We start from the raw sequence: 24,791 nt of genomic DNA, 5'->3' as shown, positions 1-24,791 counted from the left end.
GGAAATTATTTTCAATAATAATTATTAAAATAACCACAGAACTAAGAAATGGTATCAATGCTGTTTTAGAGCAAACACGTTGGCGTATGCGAATGCGCGGGTGTATGAATATACATATACATATATATATATATATATATATACATACGTATATAATAAATACTCAAGAGCGTAACATTTTTTTTTTTTTGCCGAATTTTACGAAAAAAAACAAAAAGTTTTTGTTGATCGGTGAAAATGCAATGCATGAAAAATCACAAAAAAAAAAAAAAGGATAAAATAATAAAATAAAGAAGCAAATTAGTACTCATCAAATAAGCAATAAGTAAATAAGCACGAATCAAATAAGCTATAAGCATATAAGCACATATCATATAAGCAGTAAGCAAATAAATACATAAATAAGTAATTAAATATATAAAAAATAAGACAACAATTTTTTGTTAAAACAAATGTTCACAGATCATTCATGGATGTGATACATGTATGGGAGGATAACAAAATAATGATCCTGCAAAAGAGACTATTTCTCTTTTTTTTTTCTTTTTTTTTTTTTTTTGATAAATTATTTTGGCATATTTATTGCCCGATTAAAAATATTTTTTTGGTCCCGACAATTTGTGCTTCCACTTATTTTCGTAGTATTGTAAAGCAGAAGATATGTTTTTATTGATATAGTTAAAAACTTGATGTTGTTCACTACCTTTTTTTTTTATTTTTTTTTTTGGTGAGTTATTATAGTCGGAAAATGCTGATGATGAAACCTCATCATTACTACTAATATAAGAATTTAAATGTCTACATTGATATAAATGTATGGGTGTTATATCCCTAAGAAGATCTTTCCCATCAGATATTTTTGTTTGCCCATTTTTGCTTTTCTTTTTTACAGAATTACCATTTTTCTTTTTGACTACATTTATCAACTTTTCCTGTGATCCGTTTAAAGATTTAATATGCATCTCTTCTAAATATGCTCCAGATGATGTCTTATTTTGTTGCATATATGCATACAATGCTTTTTTTATGTTACAAATGATATCATCATATGAAGAGAAAATATCCTTTTCATGACAGCTTACATTTTTGTCTTTCAAAACACACTTAATGTAGAGGGAAGTAGTGTTCACACAATTTTCCAAAATCTTGATAATATCACTTTTTATGCTATAATATTGTTCTTGCTTTTGTTGCACTTCTTTCTGTTTGTCATCTTTTGCTTGATCTTCATCTATTTCATTGTTATTGATTTTTTTCAAGCAACTTTGTTTGTTATTCTTTTCAACGACAGTATCTTTTTTTATGAACACATCTTTTGCATATCCATTTTTTAGTTCCTCTATAAAATATTCATTTTTTTTTATTACCTTTTTTTTTAGATGATTAAGAATAAATTGTATCTCCTCTATAAAACTGTCCATATCTTTATTGAGTATACATTTCAGTTTTTGGCATAGCAATAAATCAAAAGGGTTTTCTATATGAGAAGTATACCGTGTGTTGTTCTTCATCTCCTCATCAGCGTCTTCTTCATCCGTGTCTTTCCCATATACATCTCCTTCTTCCTCATCCACGTCCGCGTCTTCCCCATCTGCACCCGCTACTTCCTCATCTGCACCCGTTACTTCCCCATTTACACCCGTTACTTCCCCATTTACACCAGCTACTTCCCCATCTGCACCCATTACTTCCCCATTTACACCCGCTACTTCCTCATTTACACCCGCTACTTCCCCATCTGCACCCGCTACTTCCCCATTTACACCCGCTTCCTCCTCATCCACATACTCATCTTCATCTTTCTTCGTATGTTCCCCATTATTCTCACCTCTGTAGACTTCCCTATTAGTGACAATAGTATCTTTCATTTCGCATATGTCCGAAGGAATTGCATTTTTACTACACGTGTTGCAGGTGATACTAGTATGGTTATCCATCGTCTTATTGCCCATTTCGTTCCTATTTCTTGGGATTATTTTACTACCGTTACTGTTGTTACTACTATTATTGTTTCCGCTGTTATTACTATTATTGTTTCCGCTGTTATTACTATTATTGTTTCCGTTGTTATTACTATTATTGTTTCCGTTGTTATTACTATTATTGTTTCCGTTGTTATTACTATTATCGTTATTGATGTTACTCCTGTTACTTCCGCTGTTACTTCCGCTGTTACTTCCGCTGTTACTTCCGCTGTTACTTCCACAGCTATTTCCACAGATATTTGCACTGTTATTTCTATCGTTATTGCCACTGTTTTGATTACTTTCAAAACGTCTGGGGGAATGCTGCTCTGACAAATTTTCCAAGTCAATGGTTGGAAAGTCATGTACTTTTAAATGGGATAAGAAGTGCATATTATCTTTATTTTTTAAACTATCATATTTAGTTGAAATGTTATATTTTTCTATGTGAATGCTGTCTCTATTCTTCTCGTTTGAATACTTTTCAGAATAACTCTTTCTAATGATATCCTCTCTTCTGTTGTCGTTATGAGTTACAGTTCTCATACGTTGTTCACTCATGGAGACGGTAGCTTTTTTTATATCCCCCAAATGAATTAATGAACTTTTCTCTTTGAAATAGTTTTGATAGATTTGTTTACTTTCGCAATTTTCACTAATCGCGAGTAGTTCATTTCGTTCGTTATCGTGTTTTGTGTCTTCATCCTCTACTCCTTGCCTCATTTCACTCTTTTGATCCCTTCCTTCATCTTTCCCACTTATCCAATCTTCACTCCTAATTTTATATTCGTTTATCACCCTAACTGCATTATTTACCCTACCTTCACTTATTACCCTACCTTCACTTATTACCCTACCTTCACTTATTACCCTACCTTCACTTATTACCCTACCTTCACTTATTACCCTACCTTCACTTATTACCCTACTTCACTTATTACTACCTTCATTTCTTATCCCATCTTCATTTCTTATCCCATCTTCATTTCTTATCCCATCTTCATTTCTTATCCCATCTTCATTTCTTATCCCATCTTCATTTCTTATCCCATCTTCATTTCTTATCCCATCTTCATTTTTTCCTCTATATTCGCTTTTCCCTATATGTCCACTTCTCCCCATGTGTGCAATTTCGTCATCATGATGCTCCCTATTGGACTTCCTCAAACTAAAGGTGCCCGGACAACTCTGCGTGACGCCGAAATGTTTTAGTAAGGCTCTGTTTTGGAATAGCTTGGACTTATTACCCACATTGCTATCACATAATTGCAATAAATTTTTTTCAATTTTTTTACAAATATAAAAAATCTGATGATCATAACAGTTCCTATTAGAAACAAAATAAGACTTCTTTATATATTCATAAGAAATCCTATTATCACATATAGTCCATTTTATTTGGTTTGCTAAAATTAATATAAAATAACCAAAAACATATTTATTATTATTTTTATCATAACATAACATATAACTTTTTTTTCTATAAAAATTTTCAGTAAAGTCAAAAAAATTTAATTCTACGAATCCGAAGGATAATATTTTATACTTATGATCTTTAAAATATTTTATATAAATTTTAATAATTTTCTTCTCATCTTCAATAAAAGGTTCAGTAATTAAAAAACATAAATATAAATTATTTATTTCTGCATTTCGAATTTCTATATTTTTGCTTGTACATGTACTTTCTTTATATTTTAAATATATAACTATATTCTTATTTTTTAATTTTTCAAACAATCTTTTATTTAATTTTAATTTTTTAAAGTATAACACATTGACGTATGAGTTCTGAAAATTACCGTTTCTTTTGGCTACATCACTTCCGTTTATTAAGTTGTTACAACTAAATGAAGGGGATCGAACATTCATTTTAATATGGTTGTAACTTTCGCATTCATCATTACTACCCCTTTTTCTTTCATACTCATTCTTTAAGCAAATATCATCTTTGTCTTCACTGGTTTTATATGTGTTCCACTGTTTTCTCTGCTTACAATTCCATATATTCAAGTTGTAATTATGTATTCCCTTACTTCTATGTAGCTCAACTGTGTCACTACAACTCATTTTATTTTTCTGAACATACCTTTTTAAGCGATTCAACTGAATTTTGATATACCATTTATGTACGTTTCAGTTGTAAGATCACTTGGATATCATTCATTAAGAATATAGAGGGTTACTGATAAGCGGTGTGCTACTATTAGTCGGTGAGTTACTGTTGCGTGGTGGTTACCATTACATATCGTGTTACTACTACGTGGTCTACTATTATACTATAAATTTGGTTAAATGCAAAATTTGCGTAGTAACAATTATTATACGTTTATGTAATATTATAAAGATATTACAAATTGCTATTTACTAGGTTATGCTAATGTATGCTTCAGTGTATGTACGAGGCTTACATTATTGGTGCTTACTTATAGTCGAACAAGAAAAATAAAAACTTAGGAGTTTTATAAAAAAAAAAAAAAAAATAAAAAAAATACGAAAAATATAATTTCCTTTAACTTTATATCCTTTTTATTAATTTACAACTAATTTTGAATTAAACACTATGTAAAAGACAAGAATAAAATAAAAAACAAAATGTATGCATAAATAAGCAATAAAATAAACCAGAAAATATGCTACAAAATACATCAAAAAATATACTATAAAACAAACCAAAAAATATGTACACATGAAAAAAAAAAAAAAAAAAATTTTTAGAAATATATACAAATCAAATTAGTTTTTTCAGAATGTTCCAATGTAATATTTACAACTAATTTTAAAATATTTTTTTTCAAATTCCATTTAAAATAATAAAAATTAAAAAAAAACATTTTTATACAATTATGCTATTTTTTTGTTATTTCTAATTGTTTAGCAGCATTTTAATAACTTAGCGTTTTGGAAATATTAGCTTAATTTAATTTACTACTAATTAGTTCCTTCCTCTCTCTTTTTTATTAATAAAATAAATAATGTTTTCACAATATTTTTTGAACAGAGGGAGTTAACGGTTTAGCTTGAACTGTTCTAATTTCTCGTACATATATACATGTAAATATATATATGTTCTTAAGAGTGCATGCGTTAATAAAATTATATATGTGCTTTTATTTTGGCAAAAAATGAGGAAAAAGAAAATTTCCTTTTCCAAAAAGAAATAACTATTTGATTACACTTCATTTACAGTTTCAATAATTCCATTTTTTTTTTTTTTTTTTTTTAAATTCTACGATGATTATTCGTGGAATATATAAATACATGTAAACACCTAATTAAGCTGCTTATACGTTCTTTTCTCTACAAATATATATAAATATATACCATAACGCATTATTTTAAAAAGTTTAAGAACGGCTTTAGTTCTTCATATTGCCGAGAAACAATATATAAATTGAAGTAATAAGTATTAGTATTTTATTCCCCTTACATATTTTTTACATATTTAAAAACGTTAAAATGTTATGTTTGCGAGAAAATACATGAAGGGTAAAATGTGTTCTGTGCGTTAGGTAAGTTTACATTTATAATGTACTAATATAAATATTGTATGCATATAAATAGGTATAATTAATAATGTACCTTATATTTATTTTTATGCACATGAAAAAATGTTTAGAGCATCGTTATGTGCATTAATTTTTCTCTTGTTTTTTTTTAAAATACAGATATGTCTCACTTGAAGAAATTTCTTTTTTTCTTTTTTTTCTGTTTTTTTTTTTTTTTTTATTTGTAAGAACGATTTTTCTAATTTTTTAATTTTTTTTTTCTTTTCTGAATTTATTAAAATAAAAAGAATTCTATATAACTAGAAGTTAAACTTTTTTGAGAAGAATAGAATGAATTGGAATTAACTGCACGATGTATTTTTTTTCCATAGAAGAATTACAAGGCGGAAAAAAAAAAAAAAAAAAAAAGATAAAGAGCACAAGGAGTGTAAAAAATAATTATACATAAATATTTCTTTTTTGAAAAAATAACTGCTTAAAAAAAAAGACTTATGTATGTATGAATGCATGTATATGTATAACGTGTAAATATTATGAACATATTTAAGCATAATTATATGTATGTAAATATATGTACATAAATAAGTAAATAAATAGATAAATAGATAAATAGATAAATAGATAGATAAATAAATAAATAAATAAATAAATAAATAAATATATATATATATATATATATATATATATATATATATATATATATATATATACATATCCAAATTCATGTACGTGTACTTGTAAAGGTTGACGAATTACTGATGAAGATGTGAAGTTGTGAATAAAGAAAGCTAACAGCGTAAATAAATATGAACCCTGAGAATTGTAAGGAAGAGAAAGAATTATTTTATACAGAAAAATGTGGAAATGAATATAACAGCAGTTTAAATAAAAATAACGATAGTGAGAATATGATGATACTAAATGAGAATAATTTTAATGATATAAGGCATGATGAAAATATAGAGGAGGGTAAAAAAGATAGAGAAATATATAAAGGTCAAAATAATGCGGAAGACGGTGAAGAAGATACAGATTCAATTTTCGGTTTATCATCTCCTCCTCGAATAAAGAAAAAGAAAAATAAAGAAGATGACAACATGTTTATAAAAAAGCAAAAAGATGACAGATATGAAAAACCAGAAAAGAACGATATAGTGCAAAATTATGAGAAGCATGATCGCGAACACAAACACAGACACAGACACAAACACAATCATAATTACAAAGAAGAAGATGAAAGTAAAGATGAAGATGAAGAGAAAAAGATAATCATCGATAAGAACCACCTATTTCACGAAATAAATTCGTTAATAAAAAAAAAATTAAATATAAACGATGTTATTAAAATTGACATTTTTTATAAGGACAACTGCACACAGATAAAACCCTATACCTTATTTGATGATTATAAACATGTAAATATTGAAAATAAAGTAAATATTGAAATAATAAATTTTTTAAAGAACAGTTTAAAGAATAATAGAAAATTTATTAATATACATAGTAGTGTAGTGGAACTCCGAGGGACTTTTAATGACGAACTAATAAATTTACCCATCATTAATCAAATAATATTACAAAAGATAAGTAACAACAATTATAAGTATAAGTTTAATATAGATAACGAGGTGCTCAATTATATTTATGTTGATCTTTTTAAGATTCATAAGAGCAAGTATAAGTTTAAAATACTTGAGAAGAAATTCGAAATAGAGGAGTGGTATTACTACGATACAAAGAAGAAGAAGCGGAAAGGAGACGCAGCATGGGAGAAGCAAAACAAGGGTGTAAATAAGGGAGCGACGGATGAAGAGGTGAATGAAGGGACGAATAAAGGGGCTCATGAAGAGCCATATGAAGCCTCGAATTATGAAAAGGACAAAGAATGTAAGTATAACTTTATGGAAGAGGATGAAGAACACGAGAGTGTGGCATCAAGAGAATGTAACGAAAGTGATGTCCTTCTAAATTTATATAATGAGGAAAAAAAAAAAGAGGAGAAAAATTTAACAAAAACGAAAAAGAAAAAAAAAAAAAAAAAAAAAAATGTTGATAAGGACAAGTTGTATATTGAAAAATTAAAAAAACTTTTAGAAGAAAACAGTGAAAATGAATCAAACATTTCTTCAAATGAGAAAAGTTCTGATGATTCAGATGACACATCGAATGTTAAAAATCAGGTTTTATATAAAAGGAAAATAATATATTCAAAACATAATGACAACACAATAATAAATGTTTTTAAGGAAGTTGAAAATGATACAGTATGTATCTATTACCCCAACAGTTTTTATAATCAATGTTTAAATTTAGTTTCACTGGAGCCCATATCAAACAATGATAAGACCAGGGCGGCATATGCCAGTCGAGCAAATTCGTGTACGTATGACATGTACTTACACAAAAATAAAGTTTGTAATTTACATAACGATGCAGAAGACCATGCATATTTGAATATTCTTAATGAAGAAAATATTAAGATAAAAAAAAGATATGTAAGGGACATATCTATATACAATTTTTGTTGCGATGAGAAATACAAAGGATGCAGTTTGTTTTTACACATAGCAAAAAATAAAAAATTGAAGAATTTGAAAATTGATTATAATATTAATTATTCTGACTTTGTTAATAATTATGATATAATTAAAATGTATGAAATTAAAAAGGAAGACAACTCGAATTACAAATGTGCAGAAGGTAAGAAGATAAATGTGGGGAAATTGTTTGAGCTTGAAAAGGACTGGAAAGTCAACGTAGATATGCACATCGACATTGATAAGCTTGTAAGGGAATTTCAGAAAAAGTATGACATAGGGGATGGGGATAATGCGTGTAAAGCGGATAATGTGTGTAAAGCGGATAATGCGGGATATGCTCAGTTACGCAAAGATTGTGACAAGGGCGGAAAGAAAGATAGCGAAATTGATAGAAGGAAAAGGACGAATAAGCTGGACTACATAATATACAACTTTTACAAAAATTTCGAATGTTTAATTAATTTTATAAATAAATTAAAAAATAGCTGCACGAAGTTTGAATATTTTTACCCCAAAATGATTGGAGATGTAAATGAAGAAATTAGAAAACATTATGACAAGAAAAAAGTTATTCTATTAAAAAAGTCAAATATCAAATATATTCGTATATTTAATAATGAAGTAAAGAGAATAATGATTTTATTTTTTGTATCATATGATTCGAAAATATTAGATCTTGCTTGTGGACATGGGCAAGATATGCTTAAATATAATACAGTAAGAAATAAGGTATATGTAGGTTTAGACATTTCAAAAAAAGAGATAGAACTAGCTAAAGAGCGACTAAATGGAAATGATATGAAGGGATTATGTAATAATGATAATTTTCTTTTCTTGCAAGGGGATATTTTAAATAATAAATTTTATAGAAAATGGAAAAATAAAAACATCACCTTTGATATAATTTCTATCAATTTAGCATTACATTATGTAATATATAATGAAAAATCATCTAAAAAATTTTTTAAAATTATTGAAAATTTTTTAGAAAGTGAGGGAATTTTATTAGCTACGACCATTTCGACTATAACTCTGGCCGATTTTTTAATGAAACGACCTAACATTGAAATAGTTAATGGTTAGTGTGAAATAAAAAGATATACATACCTTTTTTTTTTTTTTTTTTTTTTTCTTGTGAATATAATTGTGTTAATTTGAAGCTTGCACTCGTTAGCCGTACGGCCTTGCATATATATATATACATACATGCATATTCCTGCATACTACCATGTACGCACAGGTACGTACTCACATATATACATGTATGAATTAACACACACACTTCTTTATTTGCCCTTCGACGCAGACACTATTTCGCTCACCTTAGAAAATGACTTGTTTACCATAAAATTTGACCAAGAAAATTTGCTCAAAATTTTCAAAAATAAATTATGTCTTGAAGAATTTATAGAATTTATTAATTCCAACAGTTCAAATTCAAGAATGAAATATGATTACTTTTACAATTTAATAAAAGATTCTCTGGATAATACTATGGGTATTAAATATTACTTTTATCTATATGATACTATAGATGCTAACGAATTTGTTATACCTCAAAAATATTTAAAGAAGAAATTACAAGAATTAAACATGGTTGAATTATTTAATAATACAGCCATTATGTTTCTTCATTATATAACAAATAATTTAGAAACTTATGAAAAATATCAAAATATAAAATATTTTAATTTAATTAATAAAACAATTGATAAACATATCTTTGAAGATATTAAATTAAGAATCAACAAAATTCATGGATATGATAGGGATTCGAAAATATATTATGATATATGTTCTTTGTACCATGTATATGTGTATAAGAAAAATTTTGATGGATCCATCCTTGGAATAATCTAGCCGAACAACGTTGGACCATTATATACGTGCTTTAAAATGGCGCGTTTTTTTGAAAAATTTTTTTGGCGAAATAAAACACTTTTAAATGATTTATTTTTTACGTAGACATCTTTTAATTCTGTTTATAAAAATAGCCGTTAAAATTACTTTTTTTTTTTTTTTTTTTTTTTTCTGCAAGATATAAGGAATTATATTTTTGCATAGCCCTTCATTTTTGCTTTCTTATGGATATTCGAAACGATTTTCCTGTATTTATTTTTAAAGCATACCTTTTTTTTTTTTTTTGAAAAAAATGGAAACTGTATTTCACGTTTATATCGGATGCCATATAAAATTTTTGTTCCTTTTTAGTACACTGTGTTTTTTATTTTATTTAACGCACTATGTTTTTTACACTTATGTTTTTTCTGCTTATGCTTTTGAATTCTTTTGAAACTGCCTTCAACTTTTGTAAGAAATTTTAAATTCTAAATATCGCAGAGAAATAAAAAGAAAAAATGGCTATAAGTTCGAATGGAACATTTTGAGGCACGTACTAATTACTATATAGTGTTCGTTAAAAAAAAAAAATACATATATATATAGCAAGTTGAAAATAAAAGCGAAAGCGCGAAGGTTTACATTGTGTTATATTTTTGCGTTGTATAACACTGTATTTTATTATTTTGTATTATATTATATTGTATAATACTATATTGTATAATACTATATTGTATAATACTATATTGTATAATACTATATTGTATTATAATGTGCTGTATTGCATAATGATGTGCTATACTGTATTATATTATTTTTTTTCTTAATTATTGCCAAGGAACTCACGTTTGACATGTTAATAAAGTGTATGTATAAAATTTTACTATCTATATTTGACAGAAATCTATTTAGCTGCTGAAAAAAACATATTACATTGTATACAACATATATATCTTACATATTATCGTATATTATGGTGTAATTAATTATTTTTGAAAAAACAAACTAAACGGAAAATTTTATGGAAAAGAATAGTGTAAGTCAATCTTCGGTGAAGCTAATCCCTCTTCTAATGTAAAGGGGTAAAAAAAGAACGTTTAAAGAATCGTGGGCAGACTAAGTATAAGGTAAAGGATGAGTGTACATATTAATTGTAATTTATTTAAAGAAGCATGAAAAGGCTATAAGAACCTTTTTAACGAAAATTTGCATTTGTACCAGTCCACTTTTGGAAGGTAAACTTGGGCAAATTAAAATTAGATATGCCCTTTTTCAGTAGAAATAGCATATGTATTATAATGTACGTATGTTTGTAGTTATGTATGCATTCATATAAGTAACAACTTATGTACGTATGTGTGCGAGTACATACGTATGCGCCCATTTATACATCAATTAAACAAGGTGTGTCTTAAAAATTGAACACAAATTTTAAAAATGGTAATATTATGAATTTTATTAAAAATTTGATAATATATATTTTTTTTTTAACTATATCTATTAATTGTAAGAATATAAACATGTTAAGAAATTACTTTTTTTTATGCAAGAGTACAAAAAAAATAAATAAGAAATGTTTAAGTTCATATATAAAAAAGGATGTTGAAAACTATTCCAAGTATTTTAAAAATTCGTGTTCGCTGATTTTATCATCAGGGACAGGTGGAACAGAGGCCTGTGATTTCTGCAGTATGTTATATAATATGTATATAAAATATTTATCAAAAATTAAGAACAAAAAAAATGTAAAATATGAAATCGTTGATTTAAGTAAAAATGAAGTAGGTATTAAAAAAGTAGAAATAAAAATAGATGGAGAATACAGTTTTTATAATTTCGTATCAGAAAAAGGAATACATAGATTAGTAAGGAACTCTCCATTTAATGCTCAGAATAAGAAAATGACATCCTTTGTAAAAGTAGATGTAATACCAACTTTAAGTTTTAATGATGCAAATGTTATGAATTTTTTAAATATTACTGAAAATAATTCTAATACCTTGAAAAAAGGGAATAACAACCAAAATATTAATATGAATGATATTTCTATAAATAAGAGTGATCTGGTTATTCAAACTATGAGGTCGGGTGGAAAGGGGGGTCAAAATGTTAATAAGGTCGAAACTGCAGTTCGAATTTTACATAAACCAACAAATATTTCTGTAAAAGTATCAAGTGAAAGATCTCAAATTTTAAATAAACGAATTGCTTTAAAAACAATATATGAAAAATTATTATATTTACAACTAGAAGCATTAAAAAGTAAACATTATGAATTAGCTAACAAAAGTTTAACACATTTTGGTGAACAAATTAGAAATTATATTTTGTATGGAAATAAAATGATAAAAGATACTAGAACAAGTGTTTTTTCAACTGATGTCGATAAGGTTTTGTCACAAGGTGAAATTGACTTATTTGTAGATGCCTATCAGAAGTATCTCTAAAAGGAGGGACCTTTTTTGGGGGGAAAATGGTGTATATGTCCATGCGCTCGTGATTGTAAGTAGCGTTTATATTCGGTTGTAGGTAGGGTATATACACGTTTGTAGATAACATTTGTATTTACTTATAATTATGCACCACTGTTCAGTTTTTCACATGGGATTTATTTAAAAGCGGAAATTACCTTCTCTCACATGAGCTTTTGGATGTTACTTTTTTTAGTTTTCTTTATTTTCTTTTTTGATTTTTGCCTTGTTTTATTTTATCCCTTTTTTTTTTTTTTTTTTTTCTTTTTTTTTGGTTACTTAAGCGTTATAAAATATATTACATTTACACCTTTGCAATAACACATTAATTAATATGTGTATGCATATACGACGAATGGCTAAATTATAGAGTCCTGTACTGTACGTCTATATATTATATAATTTTTATTTTAAAATAAAAAAAAACAGTTTTTTTTTTTTTTTTCATATGGAATGCAAAAGACATCCTTTTAATTTAAAGATGGAAATGATAAAAGGCATTAAAAAAAATTACAGGTAAAAAAAAAAAAAAAAAAAAAAAAAGATGAAAAATTCCGAAAAGATTATTTATATAATGAACATTTAACGTTATATGTTCTTAAGAGTAAATGTGTGCGTATGAAAATTTACCTGCATGGTGCCATAAAGATGACTATGTAATGGAAACGGTTCCATCTATTCATCGTTTGCGGTGTGTATGTATAGGCATATGTTCAAATATATGCATAACAGCAGATAGTTGTAAATATTAACATGCCCCTCTTAAGTGTATTTTTTTTTTTTTTTTTTTTAACCCTTTTCAACTTTTTTTATATTTTTTGAATGAAGAGTTATAATTATATGGAATTTTATAGTATACTACAAAATAAAGGGAAAAAATGCTCTTTATTTTTCGTGGAGCAACTCATTTTAATTATACTACTTCGCCGAATGCGCACGGCGCATATTATACATACGATTATATTCCCCTTTAGTGCTTTTACTTGACTTCGATGACTAATAATGTTGTTCATTTTTTTTCTTTCGTGTGAACATTTACATTTAGTTTTGAAAAAAGAAAAAAAATCATATTTTAACTGACATAATTTGGGGAAGTTATATACACATATACCAAAGTAGTAATATACCTTTTCTCAAGTTGATAAATAATTTTATACATTTTTATATTTTTTTTTTTTTTTTTTTTTTTAATGAAAGAAGAGCTTGAATTAGTTATTAACGCAAAAAAGGACAAAATGGCTGAAAAAATCGAACAGTAAGATTTCCAAATTGTCAATAAACTTGTACGCCTTTTTTTTTTTTTTTAACACATACGATTTTATTGCCTATATTTTTTAAAAATAAGGAAATTTAAAAATATTAATTACGAAGATGAAAATTTTGAAAGGAAGATAAAAAAAAAAAAAAAAAAAAATATATATCCTTCACTCCTGCATTAATTTCCTCCTTTACCATTCGTCATGATTCTATCTGTTTTTTCCATTAATTTTAATGCGTCGTTAGTGCTAAGAAAATTGCATTATCGTTTTCCTGTCAATTTTTCTTCATTTTTTCGTTTCTTCATTTCATAATTGCTTTATTTCTTTCTTTCTTTCTTTCTAATTTTTTTTTTTGGAAAATAAGAATAATATAATTTAATTTGTTAAAATAAATAGTTAAAACAAAAAGAATGAAAAAAAAAAAAAAAACGAAATGTATAAAAGTACCAATTAAAGTGTTATACACATCCTTGCGGAAAATTTAAACTTGTTAATATTACAATACTGCACATTTTTCAAAAAAAAAAAAAATTAGTGTTTGGTAAAGGACGTTAGTAGATATTTTTTCCAAAGTTTACAGAAAAATCAGTGAAATTTTACTCTTATAGTAGCAATATAGTACAATACGTATATGTGTATATGTATTATGTATAAATATTTATATTATTTGTATGTGTGTACATATTTAAGCGCACATATACGTACTAGTTGAACAGTTTGTTTTTACCCGTCGGAAAACTCTTCAGAAGCGTTACAGCACAAAGGGAAACCTAAGCAAACTTCAGAATCAATTCCTTCTTCAGAGCCTCTTTAGGTAGATTGCCGTTTCTGCGTAATGTTGTCATGTTAACCTATTTTGCACATGGCATAAAAAGGTTCTATAGAGGCTTATTTATTTTATTATATTTTTTGTGTATGAGGTTTTTAATTTTTAATATTTAATTAAAAAGTTTCTTTTGCTTATATATACATACGATAGGATGAAAATACAAAAATGCAACAACTTTTAAATAAATGCTTAAATGTGAATAACTCAGAAAATGTAATAGATGAAGAGGAGAGTCTTTTTCAAACATGTAAATTAATAGTAGGTTTAAGTGATAATATAGGTGAGGTGAATTGTTTAAATAATGATAGTATGGATAACGATTTTTTATGCGGTTTTGATGATTATGCTAAAAAGAATTGCAGAGAGGAAATAAAAATGAGTGTAATGAATGGAATGAAGGAAAGGAAATTAGAACAGGTGAACTTGAATGCATATTGTGAAAATGATTTTAATAGAATATTTAATATAGAATATGTAGACTTACCAGTGAAATTTTACGAAACGATATTTTTAAATTTTTTCAGTTCTTTTATTCAGCTTGAAAAGATGGAAAAAATATTTTGGGAAGACTACATATATGTGATGAAAAAAATATATGACACAATGAAGAATCAAAAATATGTCCTATTGCACAAATTTAATTCCGTTCCGCATCAGCAAAAAAAAAATAATGTAAATTATAAAAACGGTGATGCATTAATATGTAGTGACAATATTATAGCTGTAGCAGATGGAGTATCTTCAATAAAAAATAGTGGTATTAATGTAAGTAATTTTTCAAATGAACTTTTAAAAAAATGTCTAAATTTATATTTATATAGATGTGTTAATAATGAATTATTTGAAGAACAAAATCAGGTTATATTTAAACATTATAATTTGAAGTATAAAATGGATGAAGTATTAAAACCAATTATATGTAGAGGCGCATGCTCCTCTAATTTTTTAGGTGCATCCACCCTTTTATTTTCTTCCATAGAAAAAGAAAAGTTACATATATGTACTATAGGAGATTGTCAAATGTTAATTGTTAGGTTGAAGGAGAATTATTTAAGAGACAAAATTTTCGAAAAAGTGAAAATAAAAATTCAAGCATCTGATGAAGCGTCAAATTTTACGAAACGTGAGAGCAATATTACCACTATCGTGGATTGTGATACGGGTTACGATCTAGTAAAAGACGAAGTCAAGGGGGAAGGGGGGAAAATTGCTCAGAGCAGTGCAAAATTAAATGGTCATTTAAATGATGATTTAAGTGTAAAATTAGACGATAATATAAGTGTAAAATTAGACGATAATATAAGTGTAAAATTAGACGATAATTTAAGTGTAAAATTAAACGATAATTTAAGTGTAAAATTAGATGATAATTTAAGTGTAAAATTAAACGATAATTTAAGTGTAAAATTAAACGATAATTTAAATGTAAAATTAGACGATAATTTAAATGTAAAATTAGACGATAATTTAAATGTTAGTTTTAACAAATGGGAGGACGAATTCAGTAGTAATATGTCTAAATGTCAAGGAGTATATAAAAACGGTGAGAATGATAACAGGCTTCTAAATAATAAGTTTGCATTAAAAGACTTATATTTAAAAAGGAAGGAATTATATCGAGATGATATTAATAGTAGTATAAATAATATAGATGATGTTGGGAAAAAAAATGCAAACATAGTATTATACGTTGAAGAGGTATTAGGGGAAGAGATCTGTGATGATTTTGAAAAGTATGTATCTAGTCAGAATTATAAAATTGGAAATCTGTCATTCACAATAAAAGATGGAGATTTATATCAATACCCCAATATTAGATCAGATACAATCATTTCTCGAAATATTTCCTGTGCAACAGAAAATGACTTTTACGAAAATGAAAAAAACAATCTTTATCTAAAAAGTACTATAGATGAAACCGGGTTTAGGAAGTTGTTAAATTTTTTTAATATTGAAAGAAAAGATATCCTAGTGGATTCGAAGAATTATGTAAGGATGGAAAATACAAATGAGATATTATCACGTGAATGGACGGGGGGTGGGTCTTCAGTTGGAGTACATAAAAAAGAAGGGGATGTAAAAAAGGGAAGTGAAATTGAAAGTAGAATTAACAGGGAAAAAGAAAAGAATAGGAAAAGTCAGAATTATATGAACGTTAATAATTATAGATTTAGATGCTATAAAGAGGAACTAAGCCATTTTTATATAATTTACAAATCAAAAATTCAGCAGCATTATTTTAATTGCCCATATCAGATAACTTTTATGCCTACAAATTTGAGTACCAATATAGGTAAGGATAAATCAAACATTACTTTAAAAAATAATATTAAAATGAACAAATATAATGATATTATTTCAAAATGTTTAAGATATTGTGAATATTCCAGTATTGACATTAGGACAAATGACATTATAGTAAGTGGAAGTGATGGTCTTTTTGATAATATTTATGACGATGACATAATGGAAATTCTATATAATAATTTTTATATCATAAAGGATAACGATTTTATAAATTTAAAGCACTTTGTGAATTTTGTTGATGAATACAAGCGAATATTAAAATACATTGAGCATATGATATGGAACAGTTCATTGAAAGGGAAGAGGACTAAATACATATGTTCAGGTAGTTTGAGGAACTCCTCAGATGGAACTGAAAAGCGTAGTGAAAGAGAAGAGCTTAACACAAAAGGGGGAAGTAATAAAAAGAATGGAATATCAGTTATGAGCTACATATCTAGTGATGATATCTCGGGAAACTTGAACAATAGAAATAAGAACAGAAGTGGTGTTAGAAATGATAATAAAAATGATCATATAAGCGATCATAGAAAAAATCATAGAAACGATCATAGAAACGATCATAGAAACAATCATAGAAGCGATCATAGAAATAGTAGTAACAGTAATAAGAATAGCAGACTTGGGAATTATCAGGATAAGAAGAGAAAGAGTGAAAAATGCACTACAAAAGCGGCAAATGACACAACAGATGAAGAAGGAGAAAACCTCAAGTCATTTACCCTAAAAGGGAATTCCATTAGCTATCTAGGCAAAAAAATCAAAGACAAAAAATTTGGTACTAATAATAACTGTGATGTTAAAAAAAATAGTGATGTTATAAAAAATAGTGATGTTGTAAAAAATAAAGGAAAGGATCAAAATAATTCTCTTGATAAAAAGTACAAGAACGGCTTAAGCTTTGCGATGAACAAACTGCATTTTCCATCTAAAATAAAGGGAATGTTTTCCATTAAATCAAAGAATAAAAATACATATATAGCAAAAAAAAAAGAACGTGTTATGGATAAGGAGAGAACTGAAAATATCCTTTCGAAGGATAAGAAAAATGGTAAAGTGAAAGAAAATGATAAAATAGTATCAAACGAAAATAGTTATAGAAGTAATAATAATTCATATAACAGTTTTATGAAGAATAAGACGTTTGATTATGATGATGATGATGATAACAGGAAATATTCTGCAAATTCTGAACACATAAAAAGTGGAAAACAGGAGAATGTTCAGGAAAATTTAGAAAATGATGGTAGCTCAGCAAGTTATATGGTAAGTGATGCTTTCACAGAGGGTTCCAACTTTGACAAATTCAATAAATCCAATAATGATTATGATGGAGTATGGGTAAAAAATATGCACCCAAATCAACTCCAGAAAGGGGGAAAACAAAATACTGAAATTATTGTAGATGATTATGTAAAGTATCTAAGGAGAAAAGAAACTAATTACACAGAGAAATGGATGACTGAACAAAAAACATTGACAGAATTTTCAAATGTGTGTGATATGAAATATAATATAATGGGAAATTCAGAACGGAATAATTATGACATAAAAGATATGAGAAATATCAGAAGAAAAAAAAAAGTAATTATTGAGAAGAAAATTGATTGTTCTATATTTTTATATGAACCATCTGATTTTATTTTATTTGATAAGAATAATAATATTTATTTAAATGCTAAAAAGGCTTGTGATGAAATTATAGAGCTGGCAACAATTCTAGCTAGCCAACCAGTAAATAATACTTTGTTAAAAAAAAGAAGAAAGGAATACAATGAGGAACAGAAAAATATGAACGGCAATAAAAATAAAAAAAGCATAAAAAAAACAAAAACACATGAACTAGTGAAAAAAAATATACAAATAAATAATAAATGTATTAGCGGAAATTTGGTTTCAAATATTAATGAAAAGGAAACATATTTATTTGATCAGGTTAATTATGATGATATACAATCAAATAAATCAAATGATAAAATTATTTTAACACCTATATCCGAATTTATTTTTGACAAATACGAAAAATATTTTAATATGGGTAAGCCTGACGATACAACTGTTATACTTTCTGTTGTAAAGGAAAATAAATACAATTCTTAAAGAAAAAGACGTAATTCTTTTTATTTAATTATTTTTTTGTTTAAAATTTTATGCCAAATTTTGTTATATTTTCCATAATTTGTCCTATTTTCCATAATTTGTCCTATTTTCCATAATTTGTCCTATTTTCCATAATTTGTCATATTTTCCATATTTCGTCGTATTTTCCATAATTTGTTATATATGCTATATTTTGTCATATATACTATATTTTGTCATATATACTATATTTTTCCATATATGCTATATTTTGCCATATGTGCAATATTTTTTTCTGAATTGCACCTTTTTTTTTGTTGCATTATAATTTGTAATATACTTTTATATTTCTTCCTACAAATAATAAATTTTTTTCTGTACGCTGTACATAACATACAAGTTTTTAATAGAAATATATATAACAAAATTTAGCAAATAGGGAGAAATATACATACATGAATAATATAATCATATACATATAAGAATATACCCGCCAGCCCGTACATACACATGTGTGTAAATGTGCGTCTTAAAAAACAGTAGTAATATTTGTTGTGCATATTCGCCTCTAATATCTACAATTTTCAAAAAAAATTTGTTTTCATAAATTTGTGGATTGTGAAAAGAGACGTAATGAAACAAAACAATGTTAAAAAGACTTAAAAAAAAAAAAAAAAAAAAAAAAAAAAAGTTTAAAATTTTAAGAAACAGATAACCATAAAGGGTGTACATGAAATTTTCTTATAATATGGCATTTTTTAAAAAATCAAAATGAATCTAGGTGCAAGTAATTAAGGGAAGCGAAATAGGGATAATAATAATTTTCATATGTTAAAATATTTTGAAAAATTATGTTGTAAAAGGATAATACATTTAAATCTTTCGCATCCTTGGGACAAGCAATACTTGCCAATTTTATATAAAAAGGGGTATGTGTAAAGTTAGTAGTACTTTTTTTAAGATCATATTTTCTTTCAAAATCGATATTATAATTATTTAAAGGAGATAAATTCATAATTAAGTATCTATGAATTATGGAATATTTTTTTTGATAATGAAGATATGGATCAAAAGGACTGAAATTTTTTTTTTGCTTTAATTCCCATTTTTGTTTAATATAGCTATTTATTATCATTTCCATATGTTTTTCAAAGCTTACCAAAAATAAATACAAAAAGTCCTCTACTTTTGCTTTACGAACAGGTTTATTTTTATTATATTCTCTATTCTTCGAGTAAATTAAAAAGTAAAAGGAAAAAAAAGAAATAAAATATTTGTCTAGAAATTTATAAATTAATATTTTTCTAAAAAAGAATATTTCGTTATTATTATTTATATTTATTCTAATTAATGACATGAATCTTTCGTTGTAACAGTAGTTAGAGCACGTCCTTCCCCTTACATAACTCTGGATATCATTTATACTTACTTTGTTTTTACAATTAAGATTATCTTCTCCCTTCCGAATTTTAATTTCATAGAGGTTATTTATAATCAGCTTTTCCTTTATTTCTGAATGCACAATAAAAGGGCACTGCTCAATATCCTTTCTATTTTGTGTTTCATATTTAAGTTGTTTACATTGTCCGTCGTTAAATACCCTCTTTCCATCATTAATATAATCAACATCACCCGCATGATTAGAAGCAGCCATATTACTATTATCGCTTAATCTCTTTGAACATGTGTTCAAGCAGGTTATTTTATTATTTTTTTTTCCAGGAACATAGTAATTATGACTAAAATTAGAACACCTATTTTTGAATCTGCTCATTAGCGCATAATTGCATAGAGTGTGCGGTGTAACAATATAACTATGCTTGTATAACCCTTTATCTTTGGAATAATTAGAAAAATACAAAGAAAAATTAAATTTTTTTAAAAAAGAATCATAATTTGAATTGTTGTATTCATTTTCTTCTTCTATCTTACTGTTCCCTGTTTTAAGTATTTTTTTTTGAAAGTTGCAAAAATGATCTTTTCTTGCATTAGGTGCAGGGTTGTTTACATTGCCCTGCAAGGTACACTCATTAATTGATTTTGTTTCGCTAGAATTTCTTTGAGATTGTTTTGACATATCTTTTGACTGGTCATATGAATGACCTTGTTCAACTTGTTTCCCTTTGTTACGTCGTACATGCCACTTAAGTTTTCGTTCTTGTTTACATCGTCTATCCGCGTTTTCTTTAGGTAAATTTTTTAAATGAAAAACTTTGCAGAGTATTGATATGGATAATATCACAAGGACAAAAATGAAAACCTGGTTTAGTATTTCCTGCAGGATAGTATCTCCTACATTGTGCATATAAATTCTCAACATATTTTCATCATGTATGTCAAACATATTTATTTTTTTTTCTACGTTTTGGTTAACATTCATTACAATATTTTTATTTACAAATTCCTCCTTTCTTTTGATTATTAACAAGATCATATTATTATAAAAAAAAAAAGAAAGAGTAATGGAAATTTTCATAAAAAGTTGTATTTTATTTTGCGACTGTTGTTCATCAGCAAAATGATTAACAAAAAAGGACAACAAAACAAATAAATGCCTGAAGAAATCATTAATAATATAACTACATTCCTCCTGGCTATTTTTGTTGAATTTATTTTTTTCCTTATGTATTTTTTTTTTACAAAAATAATTTCTAACTTTGTATATATAAAGCTTTTTAAAAGGAGTTCTTACATTTTTATGCATAAAGATATCTGTATACATTTGTATAAGAAAATATTCGATATTGAAAAATAAGCATGCATCAATGAAGTAACTTAAGAATTTTGCAAATTTCCTTCTTTTTAAAAAAGAATTTTGTTTTCTAATTATAGTAGAACTGAACTTTTCACCATCACATAAATCGATTGTATCAAAAATGTTCAAGCAAGTTCTTGCCTTTTCAGCATAGTTTTTTTTATCACTATTGACGCTGTCACATGGTGTGTTTCTATTATTATTACTATTATTATTATTATTACTATTATTATTATTATTATTACTATTATTACTATTATTATTATTATTATTATCCTTCATTTGATTAATCTCATTGCTTGTTGTTTTATCACCATCTGTTTTAACCTTTTTAAATAATAACTTCCTTCTATTTACCACACTATACCCGTTTGCTTCGGACTCCTTTGACATTGTTAAGCAATACAAATCCTTAATATCAACTGCAAAGGAAAAGGGGTCGTGTATTCTTTTAAAAACAATGATTTTTTTTTGCTCCCTTCTATTACTTTTTTTTTTAGAATTTAAATGGAAATTCAAATACTTGGAAATTTTTCTTTTCATTTCATCTGCAATTAAAAGTTGTGTTTTCTTTCTGCAAAATTTGCCTTGATATATTTTGTCTATTTTTGATTTTAACAAGAAAAGATATTTTTTTTTTAGATTGTTATATGTAGGAATAGTGTAATTCTTTTCCTTTTCTTTCTTGTTCTTCCCATTCCTTTTCTTTTTCTTCTTCTTCTTGTTAAAATAATACAAGTTTACAAATTTTTGGTATTTACTTTTGTTGTATTCCATTGATGTTTGAGTCTTTTGGCTTGTTATAATTTCATACAAAATTTTATGAGAATTTTTGATTTTGATAAAAGGCATTATATGTTCAAAGTTATGAAAAAAAAAATGTATGTGATACACATTTTTAATTAAAAATAGGATGTCGGATATATGAAAAATTCTTAATTTTAGATCATCAATTTCTTCAGAATATTTTTTGTTGTATATGTTTTTGTTATTATATAAACCGATGTAGAAAAATTTCTTTGTTAAAAAAATGGAATAAAATAACAATAGCATATGACCAAAGTGTATTTTGTCAAACGTACCTGCAAATAATCCTATGTCACTTTTATGTAAATTTTTGCTTATTGTTCTTTTTATTTTATATTTTTCGACTTTGATACCTTTAAGATTTCTTTCTCTATTTATATAAAAATTAGATTCCTTTTTGTTTATTTCTTTTATCAAACTTATCTTTTGTTTAGGACTCGTGATGTTCTCTGCTTCTGTTTTATTGTTATCCTCTGCGTTTTGTGCATTATCCGGTTTTGCTAAGATATCAGAATTTGGAGTATTTGAAGCATTTGGAGCATTATGAATCATTTCACCCTTTTCTGGGATTTCAATTTTTTGCTTCTTTTTCTTAACATCATTTTCGCAATTCATACCATTTGTGGAATTCATTTTTATTAGACCTAAGCCATAAATTTTCTCATAAGATTGCGTCAAGTTTTTTTTCTTATTATTAAGGATGATAAAAGAGCAATAGTACCTTCTGAGTTGACCTCGACCATACTTTGACAAAACATCCTTATAATAATTCGTAAAGGAAAAATTCTCGTAATATATATACGAGTATAACTTGTGTAAATCAGCTATGGGTAAAACCACACGCACTATCTTATCTAGTTTTCTTTCATAAATTTTCTCAATTATAAACTTTAAATAATAAAATGTAGACATTTTTAATATACATTTTGAACTAATAAATTTGATAAATAAATAAATGTTTCTAACTTTATTTCTTAGCCTTATTATGTATTTAATTAACTGTTTCACATTTTTCTGTACCTTTTTGAAAAGCTTATTTTCCATATATAGTCTTAAGCTTAAGTTATTATTTACTACGCTAAAATTATAGTTCTGACATATTTTACAGAAGTACGGGTTAACATTGTAGTTATTTAAATTTTTGCTTTTTCCATGCCAGCAGATTTTTTTTCCATTCGTTCTTGTGTAAATAACATAGTTGTAATCCTCAAAAACTAAGACCCCCTTTTCACACGATACATTTTTCCTCATTTTGGCAAGGTGCATATTATATACACACACATATATATATATATACATACATATGTACACTCGTATATAAGTATGTATTTTTCAGTTAATTTAAAAATGTATTAATAAATAAAAATAAAATTAAACAGCGACATTTTTATATTGCTCGTTGTTACATGCAACACATATAAACGTAACAAGTTATATGGGGAAGAGTTTTACTTTCGAAAATTCTGAATATCCCTTTTCACAATTTATAAGATTTTCTTTTCCGCTATAATCTCCATTTACTTTGTTTTGGTCATTTGTTTCATTTATTTCGTTCATTAACCTCATTTATTCGTTCTTTAACTTCATTTATTTCATTCGTTAGCTTCAAATATTTCGTGCGTTAGTTTCATTTATTTCGCTCATTTGTTTAACTTATTTATTTGTATGTTTTACTTATTCATTTGTTTCACTGATTTATTCATTTGTTTCAGTTATTTATTCATTTATGTTACCTATATATTAATTTAATTCGCTTAATTTTTTATATATTTATTTATTTCACTAATTTATTTTCATTTTAATACATCCAGAACAAAGCAAAATAAAAAAAAAAAACAAAAAAAAAAGTGTTATATCATGCCTTTAACCAACTGTATAATAAAAGATTTAACAGGACATACACATTCTACAAAAGGTTTTTCAGATATTATACGAAAGTGTAGTGAATTTTTTTGTTATAAGAATATACAGTCGCACAAATGTATTCATATGTATATATACACATGTGCACGCAATCTATTCGTCGCTAACTTGAGATGTTTTTTGCTACTTATCGACATTATCCTTGAGCATAATTCTACAAAAAATAAAAAAAATAAATGTTCGTTAAAATAAAGAGGTAAACTTATATAAAATGAAATGTAAAAGAAAAAAAAAAAAAATTAATTTAGACAAATTTCAAATAAAATAAATGTATCAAAGATGAATTAAATAAAATATGTTTTAAAAGTCTCTTTGATATACATTTACTCATGTAACATACGCTCAGAGATATTCCAAGAGATATGTTTATAAACTTTCATAGAAAAATTTAGAAGAAAACATTTTTTTTTTTTTAATTTTACGTATAAAAATTCTTTTCAAGATAATGATACATAATTTATACAATCCTTTTATTTTATTTTATTTTATTTTTATTTTAATTAGTGCTG

General features: G+C 26.2%; 5 protein-coding genes across 5 annotated transcripts; 3 read left to right on the top strand and 2 right to left on the bottom strand.

The window, feature by feature from the left end:
• Positions 1 to 590: 590 nt before the first annotated feature.
• PmUG01_01016600 (conserved Plasmodium protein, unknown function) lies at positions 591 to 4,034 on the bottom strand (the record flags this gene model as incomplete). Its single annotated transcript, XM_029007788.1, has 2 exons — positions 591 to 2,821; positions 2,909 to 4,034. 2 exons carry the CDS (start codon positions 4,032 to 4,034, stop codon positions 591 to 593), a joined length of 3,357 nt encoding a protein of 1,118 aa, XP_028859960.1.
• A 2,245-nt stretch (positions 4,035 to 6,279) lies between these two features.
• PmUG01_01016500 (methyltransferase, putative) lies at positions 6,280 to 9,873 on the top strand (the record flags this gene model as incomplete). The annotated part of the gene is made up of 2 exons (XM_029007777.1): positions 6,280 to 9,091; positions 9,320 to 9,873. The coding sequence occupies 2 exons, from the start codon at positions 6,280 to 6,282 to the stop codon at positions 9,871 to 9,873; spliced, it is 3,366 nt and encodes a 1,121-aa protein (XP_028859959.1).
• A 1,499-nt stretch (positions 9,874 to 11,372) lies between these two features.
• Positions 11,373 to 12,299, top strand: RF2 (peptide chain release factor 2, putative; the record flags this gene model as incomplete). Its single annotated transcript, XM_029007766.1, has 1 exon — positions 11,373 to 12,299. The coding sequence occupies one exon, from the start codon at positions 11,373 to 11,375 to the stop codon at positions 12,297 to 12,299; it is 927 nt and encodes a 308-aa protein (XP_028859958.1).
• Positions 12,300 to 14,576: 2,277 nt separating this feature from the next.
• On the top strand, positions 14,577 to 18,818 carry PmUG01_01016300 (conserved Plasmodium protein, unknown function; the record flags this gene model as incomplete). The annotated part of the gene is made up of 1 exon (XM_029007755.1): positions 14,577 to 18,818. One exon carries the CDS (start codon positions 14,577 to 14,579, stop codon positions 18,816 to 18,818), a length of 4,242 nt encoding a protein of 1,413 aa, XP_028859957.1.
• Positions 18,819 to 19,563: 745 nt separating this feature from the next.
• PPAT (phosphopantetheine adenylyltransferase, putative) lies at positions 19,564 to 23,610 on the bottom strand (the record flags this gene model as incomplete). The annotated part of the gene is made up of 1 exon (XM_029007744.1): positions 19,564 to 23,610. One exon carries the CDS (start codon positions 23,608 to 23,610, stop codon positions 19,564 to 19,566), a length of 4,047 nt encoding a protein of 1,348 aa, XP_028859956.1.
• Between the last annotated feature and the right edge of the window lie 1,181 nt (positions 23,611 to 24,791).

The sequence above is a fragment of the Plasmodium malariae genome, assembly GCF_900090045.1.
Source record: "Plasmodium malariae genome assembly, chromosome: 1".
Lineage (NCBI taxonomy): Eukaryota > Apicomplexa > Aconoidasida > Haemosporida > Plasmodiidae > Plasmodium > Plasmodium malariae.
The sequence above is the reverse complement of the archived record's forward strand: the minus strand, read 5'-3'. Positions and strand labels throughout refer to the sequence as shown.